General features: G+C 46.4%; 1 protein-coding gene across 1 annotated transcript; it reads right to left on the bottom strand.

Annotated features, from left to right (window-relative positions):
* Positions 1-884: 884 nt before the first annotated feature.
* LOC144740907 (INO80 complex subunit B-like) lies at positions 885-24913 on the bottom strand. Its single transcript, XM_078623606.1, has 3 exons — positions 24696-24913; positions 7041-7239; positions 885-1084 (listed from the first exon to the last, which is right to left on the bottom strand). The coding sequence occupies exons 1-3, from the start codon at positions 24745-24747 to the stop codon at positions 973-975; spliced, it is 363 nt and encodes a 120-aa protein (XP_078479732.1). The 5' UTR covers positions 24748-24913; the 3' UTR covers positions 885-972.
* Between the last annotated feature and the right edge of the window lie 219 nt (positions 24914-25132).

Raw genomic sequence — 25132 nt, 5'->3', positions numbered from 1 at the left:
GGGTGCTCGCGCATGCGCAGATGCGTGCTCGCGCATGCGCAGATGCGTGCTCGCGCATGCGCAGATGCGTGCTCGCGCATGCGCAGATGCGTGCTCGCGCATGCGCAGATGCGTGCTCGCGCATGCGCAGATGCGTGCTCGCGCATGCGCAGATGCGTGCTCGCGCATGCGCAGATGCGTGCTCGCGCATGCGCAGATGCGTGCTCGCGCATGCGCAGATGCGTGCTCGCGCATGCGCAGATGCGTGCTCGCGCATGCGCAGATGCGTGCTCTGGCGCCGCCCTGTGTTTATAAAAGGAACAAATTGCTAATTTAACTACTTTAAACTGTTTAAACTCCACAGTTTGTCGGTTAAAAACGTCACAAAGTACCCGCGCAGACAGACACACAGACAGACAAAAAAATTACCTATATAGGTAATAAAACACAAACATATGAATAACACTGGTCAACACACTTTTTCTGGCATAAGGTGTTTCACGTAACATATTACACACATTTAATCACACATACGATTAATCACATTACACTTACACTCAATTAACATTACACACACATTTGATTATTTTATGAATGTTAGCCTAATTAGCATAATTTCATAAAAAGTTTTTTCATAATTTCCACATTCTTTATTTATTTATCGCAACACAATCTAGATACAACAGCCCCCCGAGCCACCACCCAGTCACCCGGCTCGGTGTCAATTTGTCAACAAGGCGCCAAATTACAAACACGATTTTAAGGTACACAATCATCTATTTATGATTTCTTTCGCACCGTACATAGCCAACTGCACTAATCGGAGGTGCGGGGAAGGACAAACTAAAGACAAAAGGCAGTTCTAAAGAAATGAGTTTTCAATCTACATTTAAAAGTGCAAAGCTCCAGTGGCTTTCTAATATCGGAAGGGAGAGTGTCCCAGACGGCCGCAGAAGTGCATCTGAAAGCAACCCACTTTGCACCCTGAGTATTCTAACCACCCACGCCCTGCTCACCAATCCAGGGGTTGAAGGACTCCTCTTCCTCATCTTCCGTGCCGACAGCAGCTGTGGGTGCTCCTGCAGCCACAACGTACTGAGGCACACTGGCACGGACACACAGCTCCATCAACACACACAGCATCATCAACACACACAGCATCATCAACACACACAGCATCAACACACACAGCATCAACACACACAGCATCAACACACACAGCATCAACACACACAGCATCAACACACACAGCATCAACACACACAGCATCATCAACACACACAGCATCAACACACAAAGCATCAACACACACAGCTCCATCAACACACACAGCATCAACACACACAGCATCATCACACACAGCATCAACACACACAGCTCCATCAACACACACAGCATCAACACACACAGCATCATCACACACAGCATCAACACACAGCATCAACACACAGCATCATCAACGCACACAGCATCATCAACGCACACAGCATCAACAACACACAGCTCCGTCAACACACACAGCATCATCACACACAGCATCAACACACAAAGCATCAACACACACAGCTCCATCAACACACACAGCATCAACACACACAGCATCAACACACACAACATCAACACACACAGCATCATCAACACACACAGCATCAACACACACAGCTCCATCAACACACACAGCATCAACACCACATTAGCACCACTACACAGCAGTTTAAACATCACAGCAGCTCAACTCCCATCGCTTGTGATCCATTACCCACTAAACACTGGAAGTAAAGTGAGAATGCTACCCTCTTCTAATGACAATTTATCAACTACAAGACTATTGCCCCCACATCTACGGTGATATGGGCAACCATTATTGTATATCTGGGGTTATTCACGAGTAACAGGATTAATTTATCGGACTCCACTCATCCGCGAAAATAAATTGCAACGCAAAGAGTAAAAACATAATGCCTGTTACCCGCAAATAACCCTGCAGGTAACTGGACAAATTTATGTGCAGTGGAAATATCACGAGCTTTATTTTCTAGAGTGCTGCCACTACAATCATCTGTTTATCCAGTATCGTGCACGTGATGATAACATGTTGCCAGTAGTGGGCAGACCATGACTAGTGATGAAGAAGTGGCCAGCAGTTGAGAGACCATGGCTCATAATGATGATGACAGCGATGATGTGGCCTGGTCTGTAGCCCTGGCAAGGACCTCCAGATTGCACAGCTCCTTCACGAGCCAACAGAGTGAGATAAGCTGCGCAGTCGACATTGTTGAAGACGCCGACGATCACCCGTGTGTTATAAAGAGCCACGTTAGGTGGACGGACAAACTAGAATGGTTTGATTTTTTTCTTATTGGTTCTTTCGGTAAAGTCAAGTAGAAGGGAAATAATAAATTAATAAAAATAAAACATAATAAAATTAAAATTCTCACGACGTTTCGGCCACAACGCAAGCAGCCGTCCTCAGGTGAAGAACAGGGCTGTCGGAAAGACAGCGTCTGAATGAACACCACCAAGCTTGGCAGCGTATATTTAAGCTGGGTTAGGGGAGGAAGGGCGCCTTGACAAAGGAATTTGCATATTAACAGCGGAATTAAGCATATTGATGGAAAATGCAGAAATGGGATTAGTCACTCCTTGTGGAATGTGTAGGGGGTGGGGGGGTCTCAAAGTCATATTATGCCAGTGTATTATGTAGGATTAGCAGTGATAAAGGGAGGGAAATTTTAATCGTAAGGAGCTGCAGCAGCCAAACCACCGCGTATCAAGCTCGTGTATTGTGTGGGCAACAAAAAATAAGTTTCTAAAGAATTGCAACTACCCAACTACCATATAATAAACCGATGTGAAAAAACCCAAAATATAAACTACATCAATATAATCAATGTGCATAATATACTCTCCAATAAGCTGAGCTATTAACATTAAGTAACTGGGTATACGCTACACTATATAATGACTACCATATAGTGAACCGATAAAAAACTAAAATATAAAATACATCAATGTAATCAATATACTCAATATACTCTCCAATAAGCTGAGCTACTAACAGTAAGTCATACATTACACTTCTATGTCACAAAAAATATAATATGCCTCCAGCTAAACTTTTTTTTCCTATTTTTTCTTACATCACACGGATATACCCCGTACTATACACTGCCATAGACAAACCCAACATTGAATTATACACTGCGTTACTATACACTACCCTATACCTTAGACTAAACATTGTAATATTACACTATGTATTATTCTACACACCCTACTGTATACCACACTGCTGTATATTCACTATACAATTACGATACTATATATTACCTTATACATGATATTAGACATTACACTGTTATACTATTTATTATTATACAATCTGCTATACACCATCTGATTGACCGTCGCGTGAAAGGTACTAAGAGGAATGGTTTGCGTGGTGGTCGATGGCTGCTAGATGCTGGGTGAAGGTCACCACGGCTGCCGTGGTTTGCGTGGCATTAGCATGGAGTTGGCCGAGCCCTCAGGGTCAAAGCTGACAGAGCTCACTCGGGTTGGTAAGGCATCGAGAATTTGCGTTCGCCCGAGTTTCTGTGATTCAAATTGACGATGTCCATTTTGCCAAGATGACGATGTTAGTCGTGTTTAAAGTCAGACAGGAACACTTAACGAGAAGGTCCAGATTATCTCGTGAAGCCATTTTGTCTTGGTGAGCAGACCTCAACATTGTCATTTTACTCCTGAACCATATTGCTGCCATTGTAAGACAAGAGGAGAAGACTTTCCGTGAGTCTGAGCATAAAAATGTTTAAAAGTGCTGTGTTCTGTCGTGATTGGACATCAATTGTGTGATTAAATATTAAGAGTGTGGCTGTATTGGTGAAAAATAATGTCTCGATGTACAATTGCATTGCGTTCACAGTAAACAAGTATCGATACGAAATAGTGGCGTGTTCCATGTTAATCACACATTAGCGTGGTAAACAAGCAGTTTAGTCTGAATTTGATGCAACTGTTGGGCTCCTAAATTTTTATTTAAAGCTTTCGTGACTGCAGGGATTCATATTCTTGGTTCTTTTGGTAAAGTCACGTATGGTAAAGTGACTTTACCCAAAGAACCAAGAATATGTTGGGCTCCTGTCTGTGTAAAAGGGTTCTGCTGGTGTGCATTCCATTATTGGGTGACCATGAGAAATTAATGCTTGGGCGTCCTGTGTATGTCATGTCTATTTATATGTTAATTCTTCCCATTTTAAGGGACGGTACACACGTATGCTAATTATCCCATTCAAAGGCACACCTATTCATATGGTAATCATGCCTCAGAAGTGGATGGATGTGCAGAGGAGATCTGTGAGATGCAAGCCTTTGTGTGATCATCACAGTCAGCCTGTTGTTTCGGGATTATCGGCAGAAAATTCCGTGAAATTATTTGCACATAAAATTTACGTGGGTGAGAGAGCCAAGCTCCGATGCTCCGAAACTCCTTTGATCACAATGGCCTCAAACTGCACAATGATTAACTCGGCAGTGCTCCTATGCCCATCGTGTGTTTCACGCATAATTAGGCCAGATTAGGATGCTGGCTCCGCCATCCGAGTTAAGGGCCGCATATCTTCATGAAAGCATAAGCTCAGACTCGGAGTAACGAATCCATCATCGCAAAGGCTCATAATCTTCCACGACGGTGACAAGCGTGCGGTTGCAGCACGCGTTTTGTGACGTGGGCAACGCACTACGCGGTGGGTGCAGTGAGGAGGGGTGGTGTGCGCAATGTGCTGCGGAATGTTGGGTGAAGCGTAGCGCACACTGGGTGAGAGTTATTCATAGTAAAGGGTTTGTGGGTTAGATCGCGTCAATATAAATGTCGTTAACTCACCACCACCTGACACAGCCAATTATTAAGGTTTGTCATGTTAACAAAACGTGAGTTACTACCTCAGCACAGCGGTGTGTTAGAGAGTAAACCAACATATACAATTTGAGTACGACGTTTCGCTGGTAATTACATCCGGCTATATAAAGCGATTTGCCAGATTTGTGTAGAAATCCTCCTGTTTCGGTCAGTCTAAAGAACATACATTTCTTGTGGAAAAGCTGCATAAGACGACTTCGCCACTAGGGGCGCTCTCGTCAACAATTTTCCACGACCACGTAACTTATCACAACGCCACAGGTGCAGCAGTCCTTGGCTCCGCAAGTCTTTCTGTTTCGGTGTTAAATAGAGTAAAGGTGATGTCATCACTTTGAGCCTATCACGTGCGAAAACCACAGGGGGTTAATGTAGGCACATACATGAAAATGAATTATGTTAATATGAGAAAATGCATAATCGACTGTTTGTTTATTTACTGTGACTAACTGCACCTGATAGGTGCAAAATGATGACATCACCTTTACTCTATTTAAGACTGAAACGGGAGGACCCCTTCACTATTCTGGCAAATCGGCTGCTGAAGCTGGTTGTACTCACCAGCAAACACCGTACTCAAATTGTAAATGTTGTGGACTTATTCTTGAACAGACCAGTGTCCTGAAATCCGAACCTATTGGTCATGTTAAACTGGGTGAGAGTTACTCTTTGGTTCATTTTAAATAATAGAATACTATTATTTAATTTAATTTATTTTCTTTCTACGTGACTTTACCAAAAGAACCAAAGAGTAATTCCTGCAGTCACGAAAGCTTCAACTCAAGTTTGGGTGAGAGTTACTTCCTATCCCCCTAACCAAGCCGGCCCTTCTGGGTTTCCCCGCCTAATAAAGCCCACGACCTTGCCCATACAGTAGTCCCTCGGTTAACAGTGACATCGGTTGACGTTTTTTTGGTTCATGTTTCGCCTCCCATCGGACCCCATGGTTTCGACTAACGTAAAAATGTTTTGATTTAAAGCTTTCGTGACTGCAGGGATTCATATTCTTGGTTCTTTCGGTAAAGTCACGTAGAAGGGAGATAATAAAATAATATAAAACAATATAAATTCTCACGACGTTTTGACTGCAACACAAGCAATCATCATCAGGTGTGATGATAATTATCTCCCTTCTACATGACTTTACCGAAAGAATCAAGAATATAAAAATGTATATTAACGGTACGTTTACGTGATGCACGTGGGTGCCAATTTCGGCCAATCTGAGCGCTCGTAAGTGGGCTGAGCAATGCCCTCAGACAATCAGTGACGTCCATTAATGAGCATTTAGACCTCGACTGGCTGTGTTTACATTGTTTTCTGTTTTGGCAGTGGAAACAGCTCTCTTGCAGACTCAGTGACTTTTTTTTCAAAGTAAGTAAATTTAATTAACAGCTATTTCGGTTAACAGTAGTCTTAGTGGAACGGATTAAAAACGTTAACCGAGGAACTACTGTACTGTAAAGCGGTGCGTGTGCTCTCAGCTAGCGCCGTCGACCTACGCAAGGAAGGACGCGGGGCTAAGCTGCTAGTCACCCAATGGGGTCGTGGCGTGTCCGGATCACGCCACGTCCAGCCGCGTTCTGTACACTGCGGCGGAGACACGAGCGAGGAGCCTGCGCCTGTCCCTACTCGCCCCGGTTCAAGACCCCTTTCCCAAGCTCACGTTAAAACTCAAGTTGCGTAACATTTTGTATGAGAAACCAGCTTCGCTAAGCATGATGGGTAAAATCACAGATAATCACGGATAAGAAAAAATAGGGCCACAGATAATATTAATTTTCATGAACTCGGCAGCTGCTATTCATAAAAAAGAGCCACAGGTAATGTAGGTATGTTGAACCTCTTTCACACCGTACGTAGCCAACCGTGCTAATTGGATATGTGGGGGAAGGACAACAAACTAAACACAAAAGGCAGTTCGAAAGAAATGAGTATTCAATCGAGATAGGGTTACGAATAAGAGGAGTTTTCCTGCAAAAGGATGACAGTAGTTCTACTGCATCAGCTGTTTGTGTTGCCCCATGGCATCACAAGAACTGGCAGTGGCCAGCACTGGGTGGCCCACCAGCCACGAACCGGAGCGCCCCGAGTCGGGAGGACGAGCAGTGTGCCCCAGTGAGCGTTGTGGCCCTGAGCCGCACACCTGGTGGTACTGAGCATGTGGCCTCCGATCTTGATCTTCAGCTTCAGCTGGGGCTTCCCAGTGGTGGAGTCTGACTCAAGCGTCTCCGAGGAGAAGCTCACCTCCCCTTCGGCGCCGACCCCGTCTCGCCGGCGCTTGTGCTTCTTGTGCTTCTTGTGTTTTTTCTTGTGCAACAAATGAATGCTGCCGCCTGCCTGCCCTGCACACGCGCAGACCGCACATGCACCGTACAAATCAGAAGCACGTAAAACAAGTTCCCAACAACAACGGCCGCGATTCGCCACTAAGTGGTGGTGACATCACCACAGCGCTTGTGCCAGGCCAGGTGCACTTTGAGGCCATGTGAAGTGTTGAAGGCTCGCTGACAGGTCACGAGACAGACCCAGGTGCCATGGGTTGACTGAGATGACTGGCAGATGCACCACCCCTGCAACCCACCGTGTCCCCTACTGTGCACTTTAGCCACCCGGTGCTACACTCGTTATGAGCATCGCTCCTCTGCCATCCATTGTTGTTAGAGGGCAACTGCTTCCAACTGCCCACTAGCGTCCTTCACGAGCCTCCTCTATAGAGGCCGATCTTAACACTGCTGGTACCAGTCTTCAGCAAGTCCACTCAGCATGACTTCCTCCTGAATCGCCTCAGTCCATCTCTATTCTAGCATGTATCGAGCCCGTTTAGCCCCCTCTATCTGGCCAAACAGAAGCCGTTTGGGCACGCCGTGGCTGGGCATGTAGGCTACATGACCTAGGCATTGTAGCCTTGTCCGTCGGAGGAGCTCACTGATGGGAATGCATCCAGATCTTAGAAGGATTTGTGAGCTCTTCACACAATACAGCCTGTTTAAACCAGGATGGATTGTAGGCAGGCCAGCATGAATGTTTCTAACCAACAAAGATGTTCCATCAAAGGGGTCCACATTTCGCAAGCACAGAGAATTGACGGCATGACCGTGGCCGAGTAAACCCAAAGCTTTGTGTGGAGTGACAGACCAGATAGCTTCCACACAGCATGACAACAGCCGATTAAAATATTATGCTGCCAAACTGATTTGGAGTGAGACCTCTTCTGTCAAACCAGAACTAGTTATAAGCACACTGCCCAGGTATTGAAAACTCTCCACTCTCTTCACAACTGCTCCATCACCAATGATGGGTTGAGTGGGTGGAGTGTTTGCTGGCACAAAATACCCAGGCAGGTGCTTAGTGGGGCTGATGGTAAGACTCCACCTCTTAGTTGCATGCTTCAGGTTCAGCAGCAGTGCCCCCAACTCCTCCTCTGAGTGAGAAGCAATCACCAGATCATCAGTATACATAACATAGTTAACCAAAAGGGAGCCAACCCTCGACCGCACCCGGGCATCAATCAGCCTCCCATTGTATCTGTACTAGATGGATTTTACTCCAGAACAGCCATGAAAAACTTCTCGAACTACGTGATTAAATTTAATGTTAAATAATATAGGAGCCAGAGGCCATCCCTATCGTACCCCAAGGTGAACAGAAAAAGGCTCTGAATCCTGGCCACGTGGCTTCACCTGGGCCTGCCCACCATCACGAAGGTCCTTAATGATCGTGAGCAGAGAGTCAGCACTGGTCTTAAAACATCCCAGAGCCCAGGCTTATTGATAGTATTATAGGTCTTGACCAGCTCAATAAAGCAAAAATGTAGGTCTTGTTAGAATTCCCTATACCTCTGCTGTAGCAGACAGATCTAGAATATGGTATCCAGGCAGGACTGCCTTGGTCTGAAATCACATTGGGGCTCTGCAAGCCTCTCTTCAGTGTGCTTGGAAAGGCAATGTTGAATAATCCTTGCCAGGACCTTTCCTGGCACAGTGAGGAGGCAAATGCCCCTGTAGTTGGTACAATCTGTGTTGTTTACCTTCTTAAAGGTGGAGAATACCAGGGCATCCTTCCAATCCTAAGGAACCTGTCCTGTGTTCCAGACTGTTGTGATGATATTATGTAGGGTAGTCCGGGAGATCATCTCTGCCCAACGCTTTTCCTGGTCTAAGATGGAACATAGGCGAACCACTTACAGCGGGGTGGCATTGCTCAGCCCACTTACGCACTCTAGCTGTGGATCGAGTATGATGCACAGACAAAGCTGTGAACGAGCAGCGAGCAGTCTGGCCGTGAGCATGCTCCAGCAGTGGACCAAGCCTATTATTCAACACATCCTTGTGGGACTGTAAGTATTTTTCGGATAAGAAAGAAGACAGAAGATGGGACATTAACTTTACACTCACTCACCATTTAACTGTACCTTGTACTGAATCTGGGCTAAGAAGAAGCCCGGGTGCCTTTGTCTCCACAGTGGTGATGTTTACACATGGCACCAGGTACTCATGTGAGGCTGAGTCGACCTATGGATGACAATTATCAGGACCGATTCAGATAATTGTCACTGGTTTTGGGTGTGAGCTGGAATCGAACTCGGTTCGCCAGGTTCGTCATGCAGAGCGCTAACCGTTGCACTCGCGGACAAACACACATCTGTGTTGGTTCATCATCATTGGTAAGTACAGTAATTATTCAGTATTTACTACTATTTATTGTCTGGGAATGTTTCTTGTGTGGAGTTTTTCTGGTTTTTTTGTTTATTTGGCATACAGTACTTGTTTAAATTGTGCTGTGTCGATGTAGGTTGCCGTGTACCCCACCCCATTATTTAGGTAAGGCTTAAGTATTAAATATCGCGGTTTTGGCTTTAGCGGCACTTCCAAGTAAGTAACTGCTGCGATATTCACGGGTCTCCTGTATTTGGAAGTGTGCGTGTCTCTCTCCCTGTGGTTGCATGGATTTTTCTCCTGGTCTTCCGATTTTTTCCTCCACATTTAGAAACATGCATTTTTCATATTTTGGCTGCTATACATTTCCACATAAGGCACTTCATTGAGATATAATTTGTGGCCAGGTTGCTTCTGAAAAAGAGCTATATAGCTCTGTGGGGCCTTACCTGATAAAATCAAAAGTTTAGTTTTAGTTTTGTTTAAACCCAACAAACTGCAATACAGATGCCGAATGCACGCATGCCAAACGCACGTCGCACACTGAAGTAGGGGTGCCTATATTAGATTACCCCTCTCAAAGTCAGACTCAACGAAGCTGGAATTTTGGATAAACAAAATAAACCCCAAAAAATGGGTTCGCCAGAGTTAGTAGTGTGCTGGGGTAAAGCGGTGGTTACTCCTGCCTCTTTCAAGATGTCTCGGCCAGCATGGAAGAGTAGGCGAAATATCCTGGAGAGTGGCTCTTAGGAGCTCCCTCTGTGGAGGCCCCTTTCACCAGCAGTGGTGCAAGAAAGCACATTCAGGGCTGAGCATTTACCTTTCGCCATAATGGAAAGGCTCTCCCTCCAAGTAGATCAGCTTTGAGAGGTAATGTGTAATTTAAAGAGTGCGTATTAAGCGGTTTTGTATGTAGATGTTAATATTCATGTATAGAGGCTACAATAGAATGCTGGACGGTTTTGAAACACATGCCTGTTGTCGGGATGCATTGACACCCGTGCAAGGCCCTGGACAAAGCAGATAAGTGGCGATTTATTTTCCACATGTTAACATGCCAACATGACACTCCTCCAGGATCCGTGTCCCAGCTTCCCTTTCAGTGCATGATGCTAATTGGAATCCTACCCAAACGAGAATTGAGCACACAAAGTGCATGATGTCAAAATCAGGAAATATGTTTAGAATTTAATGTATATTCTACCCGATGGTATATAAAGTGCTGTCTAAAGCTCGTATCCACTCTACCTCTCCGACCTCTCTATATGCTGTGAAGGACCATTGCCCAAAACGTTGCCTGCTAAATATTTTTTTCTTTTTAAGGCCATGGCCTTCTTGACGATTGTGCACATTTTTCTCCCAGGGACGCTTATGCTTCAACACATTGTTGCCATTAACGTATTAGCTGTTCTCTTTTGAAATAAAGGAAAGTGAGATCTTTCGTGAGTTTCAAGGCGCAACACTAAATATCAGACTGGTGTAGGAGAAAGGCTAATATTAAAAATCCTGAACCACCTCTGATTCTTAAGTGTTGGATGGTGCAGTTATTGTTAATCACATTTCCATTCAATGACTATGCAGATAAGGTTTTTCGTACCTTATGTGGGATGGAATTACTGCAAGCCAAGAGTGTGGACGTCATGTGGAATACTTATATATTTCAGGCAGTTTAAAAGAGTTCACCCAAATAATAAAATAAAATAGGGGAAAGGTGTGTGTAGGAAAGTGTCGGGTGAAACAAAACTGCCATGGAACGAGTATATTTACTGTTATTGGCTAACTAAGGATGCAGCTGCCACATAACCAGACAACGCCATATACAGTATATCACAGAAGGGGAGTCTGTAAAATGCATTTGTTCTATAAACCTGTTGTATATATGCCTTTTTCCAAGAAATTACATTAAGAATGATTCTGCCTATTTTTTTTTCTAAGTTTGATCTGCATGTAGAGCTGGGGCACGAAAGGGCGGGTCACCCCTCACACCCCCGCTGCCTCTTGCTTCGCCACACAAAAGGCAGCTGGAGGAAGTAGTCATAAAATTTAATTATAAAAAACCCCGGTGCAGGGGGGGCTAATGAAATTCTGTAGGAAATGCCATAAAAAGTACAAACAGCGAGTCCATGGGCCCAGACAAAAATAAAATCACTTATTGGTACCACCTGAGGTGGCAAAGTCTAGTCATGATTTTTGTAATCCTCCATGTGTGTGGGACATATTCTGATATGATAACCTTTGCGGAGTGGCAGCTTAGTTGTAGTTACCGTGACTTTTATACCCACGCCCTATGACAGGCGTACGGAACGATGAAATGGGCATTATTACTGAAAAACTACCTCGACCAAAGCCAGTTAGGTCACAAACTGGTCTTCATTGGTTTCAATACACAATGAAAACACAGGGTAATAAGGAATACCATAGTGAGGTAAAGAACTACCTGAATATTATAAACATTGACATTTGCACATACTTAGTCAATAATACATGTAATCCCATAAATATCGTTAGTGATGGATATATGTTAAGGTTATTGTTATCAAGCTCTGTGTGTACTTAGATGGTGTTAACAAGGGTAACCAAGTCCAGAATGACCACACTGTGCATCAATGTATACAACCACTACCACACTAATACAATCAGAATCACCACCCTGTGTCACTCATCAAATTGCTCATCTATCTCGTCATCTGACTCCCCGAGTTCAAAGTCAGGTTCTGGATCATCCTGCAGTTTTTGGTTACTGCAGGTCTGTAACCTGTACATGTCTGTGCATGTCAGTCCATTTGACAGGCACGTGGAGCTTGGCATTTTGCATGAACCCACACACTTGCATGCTCGCAGTTCCAAGACCACATCTGGTGCGGGTGGGGAGCGCATCCAGTAAATGGCCAGCTTGCCATCATCGTCTGTCCATCCATACTCAGTAGGGCTTGGCACCACAGGGTTAGCCTGCAGACAGCACTTCCAGATTGCTGCCTGATAGTTGGTTCGTTGAACATGCATGAAGAGAGTTCTACATGGTGGCAGCTGGCTGGACTCGACTTCTCCCCTTTTGGTGCAGAAGAGCTGGTAGCGCAGTTCGTTCACCTCACCAGTGCTGCTATTAGCAACAAACATGCGACAGGTGAACTGCTCAATTTTCTGGAACATCTCATCACTCACATTCCAGAACTGCCTCAGTCGACCAAAAGTCTCTTGGCAGGAAGTGTCCTCTCTCACCATCTTCAGGGCATTCAGCTTCCCTCGACCAGCAAATGCACTGACAGTGTCACAGCCTGTGAAGGCGTGTAAGCCAATTAGGCTGACACAGATGCTGTCTCCAAGTGCCCTTGCCAGTTTGCTAATATCGTGTCTCATACTTCTGGTAGATGGGACAAGTGATGTCCTTCTGGAAGCCAAGACAAAGCACCATGACATCAGTGTCCTCAGCAGTGATAACTGCATTTGAGCTCACATTTGCTGCATGAAATGCATGCAGGAGCAGACGGGTGTCAGCTTCATCATGCGTGGAGTGCAGCTCTGCTACTTCCTCACACATCTTCTGTCCACTTGTAGCAGGTTACCTCACAGGTCATGTACAACACCTTGCCATGCAGCATCTCTCTGTATCATGGGAGTTTTCACTCTTCCACCATAAACTTGATGAGACTGGTCTTGTTGGAGGGACTGCACAGGAATTTTCTCCACTGCTGGACGTGGTGTTCCCCTGCAAGGTTCTTGTACTGGAGAGTGGTGTGTGCACCCTGGTTCAGTCGTTCAGCATCTTTGATTGAAGTCTGTCGGTAGACATCAAAAACAACATCAATCCTCTCACTCTGTGCCCCCTCGTGGTTGACCTGGGTCAAGGCTGACTCTGCCACCTGTGCAAAGGTTTTGTTGTTGTCATTCATTTTTTGGACCAGGCTCATCCCATCAATGATGGAAGTAGATGGGGTTGGGATGTCTTCTGCAGGAGACACATTCTTTTCAAGCTCTCTGGCAAGTGCAGCCTTGTTTGATTTAAGTAGGGACCCATCAGCATTTGCCAGTGCCCATGGCAGTGGGCCCAGTAGGTGGGCAAGGACATCCTTCATATTCACCTTCCTGCTTTCAGCCACCAGAATCATGTGGCTGAACAGGTTTCTATCTGCCTTCAGAACCACATTCTGTGCTTTCTTTCCATGTGCTGTTTTTGTGCCAAAATTGGAGAATGTCTTCAGACATTGCTTGGTCATCTTGTCGTGGAATTTCACAGATGGTGGGTCCTCAGCTAACCTTGTTTGCTTGAATACCTGGTAGGCCTCTTCTCCTATCTCAAGAGCTCTCAAGATATCCCTGGTCACATCAGGTGGAGCCATGGTGCCAGTGGAGAGGCTAACCAGATCTGTCTCATCAGGGGACATAGGATTGATCCAGTTATTCTCTAGAAGGTTAATGAGAGACTGATCCTTGGACCCTGTAGATCTGGATGGGACCGTTTGGACCTGCCTTGACCTATCAGGTCTCTCAGCTGTCGGAGGTACATGATTCTGTACTCAGCTGTTAGGTAATATTTGGTCACAGCTCCTGGCTTCAAGCTGAATCCCTTTGTCCCTCCAGCTGTCTGGGTGTCTTTGTTCACCGTTTCTTCTATAGCTTGGTCAACAGGGATTCGGCTAAAGGGATTGGTGGAACCCAGTTGAAGGGGACAGGAACAGAGGCGTAGCCAGGGGGGGCAGGGGGGTACATATGTCCCCGGGCGCCAAGGTAAAAGGGCGCCAAAATGAGGCTTACAACGTTACATTATAACTTATTGCGGCGGGCGCGGCAGCCTGAAACTACTGCACAAATCTACACCTCAACCTAAAAGTTTATATATGCCGATACACACAGCCTACATTTCATGTAATTACATTTTGGTACGCACGCCTATTAAGAACTTACATGGAAGAACGTCCCAAACAACAGACAGGCGCAGTCTTTCAGCCTTAGTCACTGGCCTGTTTTTTGGTGGCAAAAACTACGACGGCCTATGTTTAGTTCTTATTAGTGACACCACGCTCCAAGCGGCTGCAGCAGCCGGAGCAGCCCACGCACGTTCAATTACATCATCATGGTTTAAACGCCGACTAGCGAACGGAGAGGAAGTGAATCGTTCGTGGCTATTATATTCACCAAACAATAGAGCTGCTTACTGTTATTGTTGTCTATTATTTACATCATCGAGTTCAAACTCACGAGCTTCGTTTGAGTTAACAAACGGTTTCAACAAGTGGAAAAAGCCAGAAAAACTAAATTCTCATGAAAACAATCCTAGCCACCGCACAGCTTTTACTGCATGGAAGGAAGCCGAACGAAGGATAATTGATGGTACTGGAATTGACGCAGTGGTTCAAGCTCAGATTCATTTGGAAAAACAACGTTGGCGAGATATATTGCAAAGAATACTCACCTGTATTAAGTTTCTGGTTTCACAAAATTTGGCACTACGTGGCCATGAGGAAAATTTGAATGCGGATGAGGATAAAAATGTTGGAAAAATGATCGCGCTGATCAAACTCGTTGCGCAGTATGACCCATTGTTAGCAAAACACGTACAGCACGCAGGAGAAAATCCGGGATCAGTTTCTTATTTGTCACCGGAAATCCAGAATGAATTTATCCACATACTTGCGTCGACTGTAAAGAACCAATTGTTGAGTGATATCAGGAAAAACAAGTACTACAGTATCTTACTTGACTCAACTCCTGATCTAGGACATCGGGAACAGCTTTCTCAGGTCATAAGATTTGTGGATGTGGATTTTCAAACTAAAAAAGTAACTATCAAATAATTTTTTTTAGGTTATATCGATATACATGCAAAAGATGCAGCAAGCCTAGATAGAGTCATCGTCGAAAGACTGAAATCTGACAACATACCTCTAGCCGACTGTCGGGCACAATGTTATGACAATGCTGCTGTGATGACTGGGCATATATCCGACCTTCAACAACGAATGTGACAAAAATCACAAAGCATTGTTTGTCAACTGTGACAACCACAGCTTAAACTTAGCAGGAGTACACTCAGCTAAACAGGATCCACATTTCGTCATATTTTTTGGAACAGTTAAAAGTATATATTAGTTTTTCTCTCGTTCAACAATTCGTTGGGAAGAGTTAAAAAAAAGCTGTGCCCATCACAGTAAAGCGGGAGTCTGAAACATGCTGGAGTGCACGATCAGAAGCTGTTAAAGCTATCTATGAAGGACTGGATGAACTAGTATGGCTGCTAGACAAATTATCGGAGGACGTAACTAGACGCCTGAAACCAGAAGCGATGCAGAACAGTTACAGGCATGCGTATTAAATTTTAACTTCATAGTTTTATTACATTTCTAGAATGTCATTCTTGGAAAAATGTATCGTGTTCAGAAGCGCTTACAGAAATTTTTGGAAAACGGGGCATAGATACAACAGGATCCTACTATGAACTTCAAGGAAGCAGCAACTGATCTTGAATCTTTGGAGCATGAATTTGTCAAGCTTCGTGATGATTTGAGCCAAGTTGCTGTAGAAAACGCCAAAACAAGATGCACAGCCTGGGGGATAGATGTGGACAGAAGAAGATGCCAGGAAAACTGGCAAGAGATGCAGGACTTTCAGCAGAAGAAGAAATTGTGCGCGTTCTGAAGAGCGTACTTTATCGACTTCAACAGGAGATGTCAACACGGTTTTTACGACTAAAAGACCTGAACACAAAATATGGATTTCTGCTGGACGTCAAAACTCTTCTATCCGACACAGATGTCGATGCAATTCGCCGAAATTGCAGATTTTGGAAATTTCTATGACACCGACATCAATGGCCACGAACTTTTCACAGAAATTGGAGATTGCAAAATGCTGCTCAGTAACCGGAATGAAGTCCTACCAGAAACTTTTTTAGATCTTCTTAGTTTTATTGTGTTTTATGGAGACGACATTTCCGAATTTGCGAATTTCACTGCAAATTGTATTAACAATAGCAGTTTCAATTGCAAGCTGAGCGGTCGTTCAGCAAATTGAAACTTATTTTGTCGTATTTGCGTGCTTCAATGGGACAAGATCGTCTCAGCGATCTTGCTCTTCTTAGCGTTGAAAGAGAAACATTGGAAAAAACTGATTTTGATTACGTGATTGACCAGTTTGCGACAGTGAAATCAAGAAAAATTCATCTTTTGTAGACTATGTCAACCAGTCTACGACAGTGACTGAGTGAGCCATGTAATATAATTTCTATAAATTTGCTTCTTTAAATACAATGTTTCATTAAAATTTAAATTGTTATTCCTTATTCGATGTAATAGAAAAATGTGATTAAACGGGGGGGGGCTTCAATTTTATAGTTCGTCCCCGGGCGCAAAATATCCTAGCTACGCCTCTGGACAGGAACCAGGCCTTGATGAGACTTAGATTACTTCAATACAATTAGAACACACACATACACCGGACAAACAGCTGTTCTCACAGGCTGAGAGCGAAATCAAAGCAATTCCGGTCCGTTGTGAGAAGGCGAGCCGAGGTGGGAGAATTTCACATATAAGCAAGGACACAGATAATGCAACTCAGTCTGCAGGGGGCAGGCTCCGGGGCATGGCCTCGAGATCAACAATGGGTGTCGTGTCTCGCAGAGAGAAGGGACAATGTGTTGTTAAGAGCTGAGTTCGGCATGGACCGACAGAGTATCGCTGAAAGTTTTATTCTACATTTATCCTGATGTTTTGAGTTGCTTGCAGAATCAAGGATTGCGATAAGTTGTATTGTACGAAGCTATCAGAATTGTTTAAGAGGTGTGCTAATACAATTTACAAGTTTTGAGAGTGAGTGATCCAGCCAGCGATGAGCAGCTCACAGCAGGAGCCCTCTTGGAAGAAGGGCAGAGAGCACGAAAGTTGAGCAACGACAAGGCGCAGCCCTGAAGTAAGGGTGGGAGAGGCACCACCGGGTGTCTGCGCGAAGCTGGCAGCTGCATGCAAAGGGAGAGAGCACGGAGAGAGCACGGAGCAGTGGAAAGAGCCTGACCAGCCGCTCGTGAGGAAGAGAAGAGTGCCGGCGAGAGCGCCGTGGGTTCGACCCACACACACACCGACAAGCACCAGCTGGGAACCAAGACAAGAGTGAGGAACGGTGATCAGCGGACGAGCTGCGAGCGCTATCTGACGACGGAATCATCGCACACCGTCGACGGCGAGCATCGCGCCAACTCAACCAACCAGCAGTGGAGAGAGCTGCAACGCCAAGATGAAGAGTGTTGGCACAGGCAAGAGCGCCGTGTGTACAATACACACACACGCACACGCCGTCCCAGCGGCCCTGCTGGGAACCCAAGGTATTTTCAGTACAAGGAATGCTGTACCGCGTAAGCCGCTAATTCAGTGGCAAAGAAGACACACACACATAACACGCATATCGGGACTAATAAGATTGTTCCAAAGAGTTATCATTGTGTTTCAAGAAGGGTTGCCATTCCAAGGTGGTGCGTTAAATATTAGCTGATCGTGGAAAGCATTGCTGCCCTTCGAGTTACATGAATACGATTGTTTAGAAGTATTTTAGTCATTCGTTTTCATTAATTGCATAATCTTACCAATGCATTAATTCAAAACTATTTTTGCTTTAGGCACATGTTTCTTTATTACTGTTCGTATGAATATTGTCACATTAATATTAAGGACTTTTTCCTATCACCGTGTATGCTCACTCGACTCTGAGGAATTAGCCAATTGATCTGTTACCCAGTTTAACAAATGTAACAATTGAGGGTTAAATGTACGGATCAATGAGTAGGACATCTCGAAGGGGACCGTGTTGACAATTCCGAGCATAAGTGTTCGCATGTTAGAGTGTTTGTAGATATTAAAGTTGCTTAACACGGAAGTCTGAGTGGTGCCTTCCTAAGTTCATGCATAATAATCTTAATTATAAGAATTGTTTCCTGCGGTGAGATCTGAATTTTGCGACCTGAAATAAACACACTAAAGCATAATCAGTAAAAGTTAAAGCGAGAATCATTGTATTATCCCGATTGATAATACAACCCTAGACAAAGCAGAGCCTAATTAGCATAATGCATAATTTGTATAATTACGTAAATTAGCATGATTTCGTAAAATTACACATTTTTAATTTTCATTGAATTTTCTTATTTTTAGTATTTTTCAAGACCTAATATATACAACAAACCCCATGTGAGATGTCAATCATGCAGCTCATACGAGGATTGTGGTTCACATATATCATGCTTTTGAGCACGGAGCTGAAACTGTCCAAATACGCATCGTGGACATAGATGCGCCAACCATTCTCATTAGAAAGAAAATGTCATGACCTGACTGTAATCCAACCACTGGAAGCCATCCGCGTGGCCCCTCTGGAATGGCTAGGAATTTCTGCTTTTACAACACCAAGAGAATATCTTCCAGGGTTACAGAACAAAGATCAGAGACTTGCTTATGTACCACACATGTTCTGGTTGATACACAACATCCTCTTTGAAGGGCAAAAGGCCAGCCTGGCAGTCGTATGTATAGATTACAGAGACATTTGTGCACATGGCCTTGTCACCCCTTTGAACAGCGACACTTACACTCTCATCACGTCAAAAAGTTCGCAAGCCTTCCTGTTGTCACGTATGACGAAGCAAGTCCTCTCACCCCTGTGAATGAGACTCTCATTGAGGAATGAGGAATGAATTTATTCTGTCAGAAGAATCGAGCTGTGGACAAGTTACCACCTACTCAGGATGCTCGACCCATACACGCTTGACGGGGCTGTCTACCAGGATGGAATCTGGGTCACAAGCACCGAGTCCCAGCGGCTGGCTCCTTCTCCAGAGGGCTTTGGTTGGGTCAAATTGCAGAGGTGTCCTGGGCGTGCAATGATCTGACCAAGTATTCTTGCTAAGGAAATAGTTTCAACTGTGTGGGAAAGGCAAGATGGATTGCTCACTACTTTCTAGATGCAAATGTATGGAATCTATGAAAAAACACTGAGAAAAAGAGAGCTTTAGAAAACTTTTCACGTGCAAATTTCACGAGGATGTAAACTATGAATGCAAATGTTAAAGTTTGTGATAGTTTACAAATTTCTGGATGTCAGAATCAATTTTCTGTAACCATTTAGAGCATCCATAGGTTTTTTGGGTTAGAACACGTAAATATATAAATGTGTAGTTAAAACCCGCCACCACCCGACACAGCCAACTAGTAAGGGTTGTCACGTAAACAGAATATGCCAATTCGTCACTAGTGCAGCACACCAGTGTGTTGGAAAGCCAAGCCACAACATTTACAATCTGAGTACGACAGTATCGTATTTTCCCGCATATAACCCGCGGGGTTTACCACTTCACTTTTTACAAACAAAACAAGACCCTGCGGGGTATATGGAGGTGCGGGCTATCCCACAAATATTTAACTCGTTTAATTTTTCATGGCAGGACTATCCACTATGCAACACTTACCTTTGACTAAAGCACTGCTGAATAAACCACTAACACTAAAATTGCACATGTTATCACGTTTTAAATGATTCGCATTGTTAGTACAATTTTTACATTGCGCAATGGACAAGCGTCTACCATACGCGGAATCATAATTGCTGAGTCCCTTAGGCCGCTGCCATTGGCTGAGCACTATACAGTCGCCACCATGAGCTGTGTTTCAAACTTCCAATGGCTTTGTTGCCAGGAGGCAATGGTGTTACCGTAGTGCCGCTATTGTCTGCGCAGTGCGCAATCTACCAGTGCTAAAACTGTACAGGGGTAACTACCGGTCCAGTAGCTGTAATAAGATGAGGTCGAATGCTGGTAATTATAACAGTACGCTTACTTACTTATCTACCAGTTATGTGTTACTTATTAATTGGATATTTACTTTTGTTTCTTATTTACTGTTTTAAGTTCACTCGTTTCCGGTAAGTTTGTTTTCTTTGTGCAGGTTATTATTTTAATGTTAACAATTGATAGTGGAATGTATTACAAATGTAAACTTTGTATTAATATGATGGAATTAAGCTGCGGTAATGACGTTAAATATATGAATGCATGCGGGGCATATGACGATGCGGACTATCTGAAATTTGTTTTACACAAAACGCTATTTTTGCGGGGTATATGCGTCTGCGGGTTATATGCGTATGGGGGCTATATGCGGGGAAAATACGGTAATTACAATTAGCGACAGCCAGATTTGTGGAGAAGTCCACCTGTCAGATTTGGCACGGTACATAAAATACAGAAATTAATATCTGGTACAAAAGATTATTCACGAAGCCATCAACAGAAGGTGTGCACAAGATTAACTGCACTTGTGGCAAATGCTATGTTGGGCAAACAGGATAAATCATCAGCACGAGACTAAGAGAAATATAAAATACTCCCCCCAAAACAACTGTCAGCAGTAGCAGAAAACGCGTGCCAACAAGGATACTCAATTGGTTTTGATAATGTTGAAGTTCTGTGCAAAACTAGCTACTACTGGCCAAGACTAATTAGAGAATCATTGAAAATTGCAATAAATAAAATACTTGGAATTGTTCGGATAACTACCGACTTAGTGCTGCGTGGAAGCGAATCATCAAATAACACATTGTTTAAATGCATGCTTATACAGGCCACCATGCTTCAATGGGGATTACCGTTGGTACGGCTATTTTATACACACAATAGACAGGAAGGACAGGATCAAAGGGCTCGCATAATGCACATGCATAATGTACATTTGTTAATCAATCCCCCCCCTACATTGCGCAAGAGCGCAGAAGTGTGGTCACCACATCTACGCCAGGGGTGGAAAAACCCTAATTTTTTCAGATCCGAATTTGAGGTTAAAAGGTTCAAACCTTAATAAACCTAAAACACCTCGTGGTTTTATTCGCAATACTCCCAGATCAGTACTAGTCCTCCGACGAGTCCATGTCGTCGCCCTCGGACATAGAACTGCATTCGGCGAACGCCGCAGAGTTGCTCTTGAGGTAGACCAACTCCTCCACCGAACTGGGCGCCAGGCTGTTCCTGAGCTTGCTGTGTATGAAGCCCATAGTTGAGAAGTTGCGCTCCGAGGCTGCAAAGGATGTCGCCATCGTGAACAGCTTGACGCCGATCTTCTGAAGATTGGGCCAGGCCGTCAGACTGCCAATACTGCAAAGGTGTCTCACGTCCCTTGATCAGCTTAATGAATGTCAACCCGCCGGCATCCTTCTCCTGCTGCTCCCAAATGGCGTCTTTTCATAATAAACCTCAAAACCTCACCCGAACGGGCCCTTCGGGATATTGAGGTTTTTTTCTTTAAACCTTATCAAACCTCATTTTTTAAACCTCGCCTTGCCACCAATGATCTACGCCTCTATATAAGTGACGAAACAGGTGGACTTCTCCACAAATCTGGCTGTCGCCTGATGAAGCTGGTTGTAATTACTGGCGAAACGTCGTACTCAGATTGTAAATGTTGTGGCTTATATTTACGCGATCTAACCCATATTGGTCGCGAAAGCCGACGTGTTAAACCATCTAGGGCATATCCATCCTCCTTTAAACACAGCGTGGGATTGTTTGCACTCCAATTGTGGTCATCTTAGATATGATCAAACATTCAAAAGGGTCCCTAACCTATGTTTCTATTCTAAGGATGTAAAAGACCAAAAAATAAATGTGGTGCTTGTATCCATCGTGACACGAAGCCACCTAGTCCTGTTATGAACATTACAATGCACGGCACAGTGCACGATTCGTAAAGAACACGCACTTACAGGACACAGTGAGTGAAACACAGTGGGGGAGTGTAAGCTCAGCGTGGGGTGAGTAGGAAGTGAGTGTGAGCTCAGTTTAGGGTGAGTGTGGGTGAGTGTGGGTGAGTGGGAACTCAGTTTAGGGTGAGTGTGGGTGAGTGGGAACTCAGTTTTGGGTGCGTGTGAGCTCAGTGTGGAGTGAGTGTGGAGTGTGGGGTGAAAGTGAGCTCAGTGTGGGGTGAGTGTGGGTGAGTGTGGGGTGAGTGTGGGGTGAGTGTGGGGTGAGTGTGAGCTCAGTGTGGGGTGAGTGTGGGTGAGTGTGTGGGTGAGTGAGGGGTGAGTGGGGGGTGAGTGTGAGTGCGAGGTGAGTGCGAGGTGAGTGTGTGGGTGAGTGTGTGGGTGAGTGTGGAGTGAGTGTGAGGTGAGCGTGAGGTGAGTGGGGGGTGAGTGGGGGGTGAGTGTGAGGTGAGTGTGGGTGAGTGTGCGGGGTGAGTGGGGTGAGTGTGGAGTGAGTGTGAGGTGAGTGTGAGGGTGAGTGTGAGGTGAGTGTGGGGTGAGTGTGGGGTGAGTGGAGGGTGAGTGTGTGGTGAGTGGAGGGTGAGTGTGAGGTGAGTGAGGGGTGAGCGTGGGGTGAGCGTGGGGGTGAGTGTGGGGTGAATGTGGGGTGAGTTCGGGGTGAGTGCGGGGTGAGGGGGGGGTGAATGCGGGGTGAGTGGAGGGTGAGTGCGGGGTGAGTGTGGGGTGAGTGCGTGGTGAGTGTGGGCTCAGTGTGGGTGAGTGGGGGGTGAGTGGGGGGTGAGTGGGGAGTGAGTGTGAGGTGAGTGTGAGGGTGAGTGTGAGGGTGAGTGTAGGGTGAGTGCGGGGTGAGTGTGTGGGTGAGTGTATGGGTGAGTGTATGGGTGAATGTGTGGGTGAATGTGTGGGTGAGTGTGTGGGTGAGTGTGTGGGTGGGTGTGTGGGTGGGTGTGGGGTGAGTGAGGGGTGAGTGGGGGGTGAGTGTGGGGTGAGGTGAGTGGGGGGTGAGTGTGGGGTGAGTGTGGGGTGAGTGTGAGGTGAGCGTGGGGTGAGCGTGGGGTGAGCGTGGGGTGAGTGGAGGGTGAGTGTGTGGTGAGTGGAGGGTGAGTGTGAGGTGAGTGAGGGGTGAGCGTGGGGTGAGCGTGGGGTGAGCGTGGAGTGAGTGTGAGGTGAGTGTGAGTGTGGGGTGAGTGTGAGGTGAGCGAGGGGTGAGCGAGTGGTGAGTGTGAGGTGAGCGTGGGGTGAGCGTGGGGTGAGCGTGGGGTGAGTGGAGGGTGAGTGTGTGGTGAGTGGAGGGTGAGTGTGAGGTGAGTGAGGGGTGAGCGTGGGGTGAGCGTGGGGTGAGCGTGGGGTGAGTGGAGGGTGAGTGTGTGGTGAGTGGAGGGTGAGTGCGGGGTGAGTAGAGGGTGAGTGCGGGGTGAGTGCGGGGTGAGTGTGTGGGGTGAGTGTGGGGTGAGTGTGGGGTGAGTGGGGGGTGAGTGGGGGGTGAGTGTGAGGTGAGTGGAGGGTGAGTGTGAGGTGAGTGAGGGGTGAGTGCGGGGTGAGTGTGGGGTGAGTGCGTGGCGAGTGTGTGGGTGAGTGTATGGGTGAGTGTATGGGTGAATGTGTGGGTGAGTGTGTGGGTGAGTGTGTGGGTGGGTGTGTGGGTGGGTGTGGGGTGAGTGAGGGGTGAGTGAGGGGTGAGTGGGGGGTGAGTGTGGGGTGAGGTGAGTGGGGGTGAGTGGGGGGTGAGTGTGGGGTTAGTGGGGTGAGTGTGGGGTGAGTGTGGGGTGAGCGTGGGGTGAGCGTGGGGTGAGTGGAGGGTGAGTGTGTGGTGAGTGGAGGGTGAGTGTGAGGTGAGTGAGGGGTGAGCGTGGGGTGAGCGTGGGGTGAGTGTGGGGTGAGTGGAGGGTGAGTGTGTGATGAGTGGAGGATGAGTGGAGGGTGAGTGCGGGGTGAGTAGAGGGTGAGTGGGGGGTGAGTGCGGGGTGAGTGTGTGGGGTGAGTGTGGGGTGAGTGCGGGGTGAGTGTGAGGTGAGTGTGCGGGGTGAGTGGGGTGAGTGTGGAGTGAGTGAGGTGAGTGTGAGGTGAGTGTGGGTTGAGTGTGGGGTGAGTGGAGGGTGAGCGTGGGATGAGTGTGGGGTGAGTGTGGGGTGAGTGGAGGGTGAGTGTGAGGTGAGTGAGGGGTGAGCGTGGGGTGAGCGTGGGGTGAGCGTGGGGGTGAGCGTGGGGGTGAGTGTGGGGTGAGTGCGGGGTGAGTGCGTGGTGAGTGTGAGCTCAGTGTGGGTGAGTGGGGGGTGAGCGTGGAGTGAGTGTGAGGTGAGTGTGAGTGTGGGGTGAGTGTGAGGTGAGCGAGGGGTGAGTGAGTGGTGAGTGTGGGGTGAGTGCGGGGTGAGTGTGGGGTGAGTGTGGAGTGTTTTGGGCTCGGTGTGGTCTCCCACCGCCGCTCTCGAGTCCTCCCAGCTCCGCGCTCATCTCCTTGCGCTTCCCCATGGCGACCTCACCAGAGCGCTGGGTCACCAGGTCACGGGGTCACACGGGGTCACCAGGTCAAGGGGCCGCGGAGTCGCGGGTCACCTGGACAGCCTCGCTCCCTCCGCTCTCTCCGCTCGCCGCCGCCGCACACAAACCACGTGACGGGAAGCGGACGTGACGTGCGAGTCCACACAGCCGCCATGACGTCATTAAAATGCGACCGCGGCGTGACCGGCCTGCGACAGACGGCTCCCGCGGCGTGACGTCATCAGGCGCCTGACGTCACGCGTCGTGTGACGTCACCGTGGATTGGCATCACAGTGAGGATGCATCCCTTGGTAATACGACTCCGCTGTTTGTGAAATGCAGCGCCAGGTTGTTATAAAAGCCCTTAACTCCCTTT

This window comes from Lampetra planeri, unplaced genomic scaffold, assembly GCF_965212315.1.
Source record: "Lampetra planeri unplaced genomic scaffold, kcLamPlan1.2.h2 scaffold_345, whole genome shotgun sequence".
Classification (NCBI taxonomy): Eukaryota; Metazoa; Chordata; class Hyperoartia; order Petromyzontiformes; family Petromyzontidae; genus Lampetra; species Lampetra planeri.
This window is presented reverse-complemented; position numbering and strand designations above follow the sequence as displayed.

Coding starts and splice junctions, on each gene's coding strand:
- LOC144740907 (XM_078623606.1), bottom strand. CDS start 24,747: ATGGGGAAGCGCAAGGAGATGAGCGCGGAGCTGGGAGGACTCGAGAGC. Junction 7,240..24,695: donor GGGAGGACTCGAGAGCGGCG/GTGGGAGACCAC, acceptor GCGCGTGTGCAG/GGCAGGCAGGCGGCAGCATT. Junction 1,085..7,040: donor CACATGCTCAGTACCACCAG/GTGTGCGGCTCA, acceptor TGTCCGTGCCAG/TGTGCCTCAGTACGTTGTGG.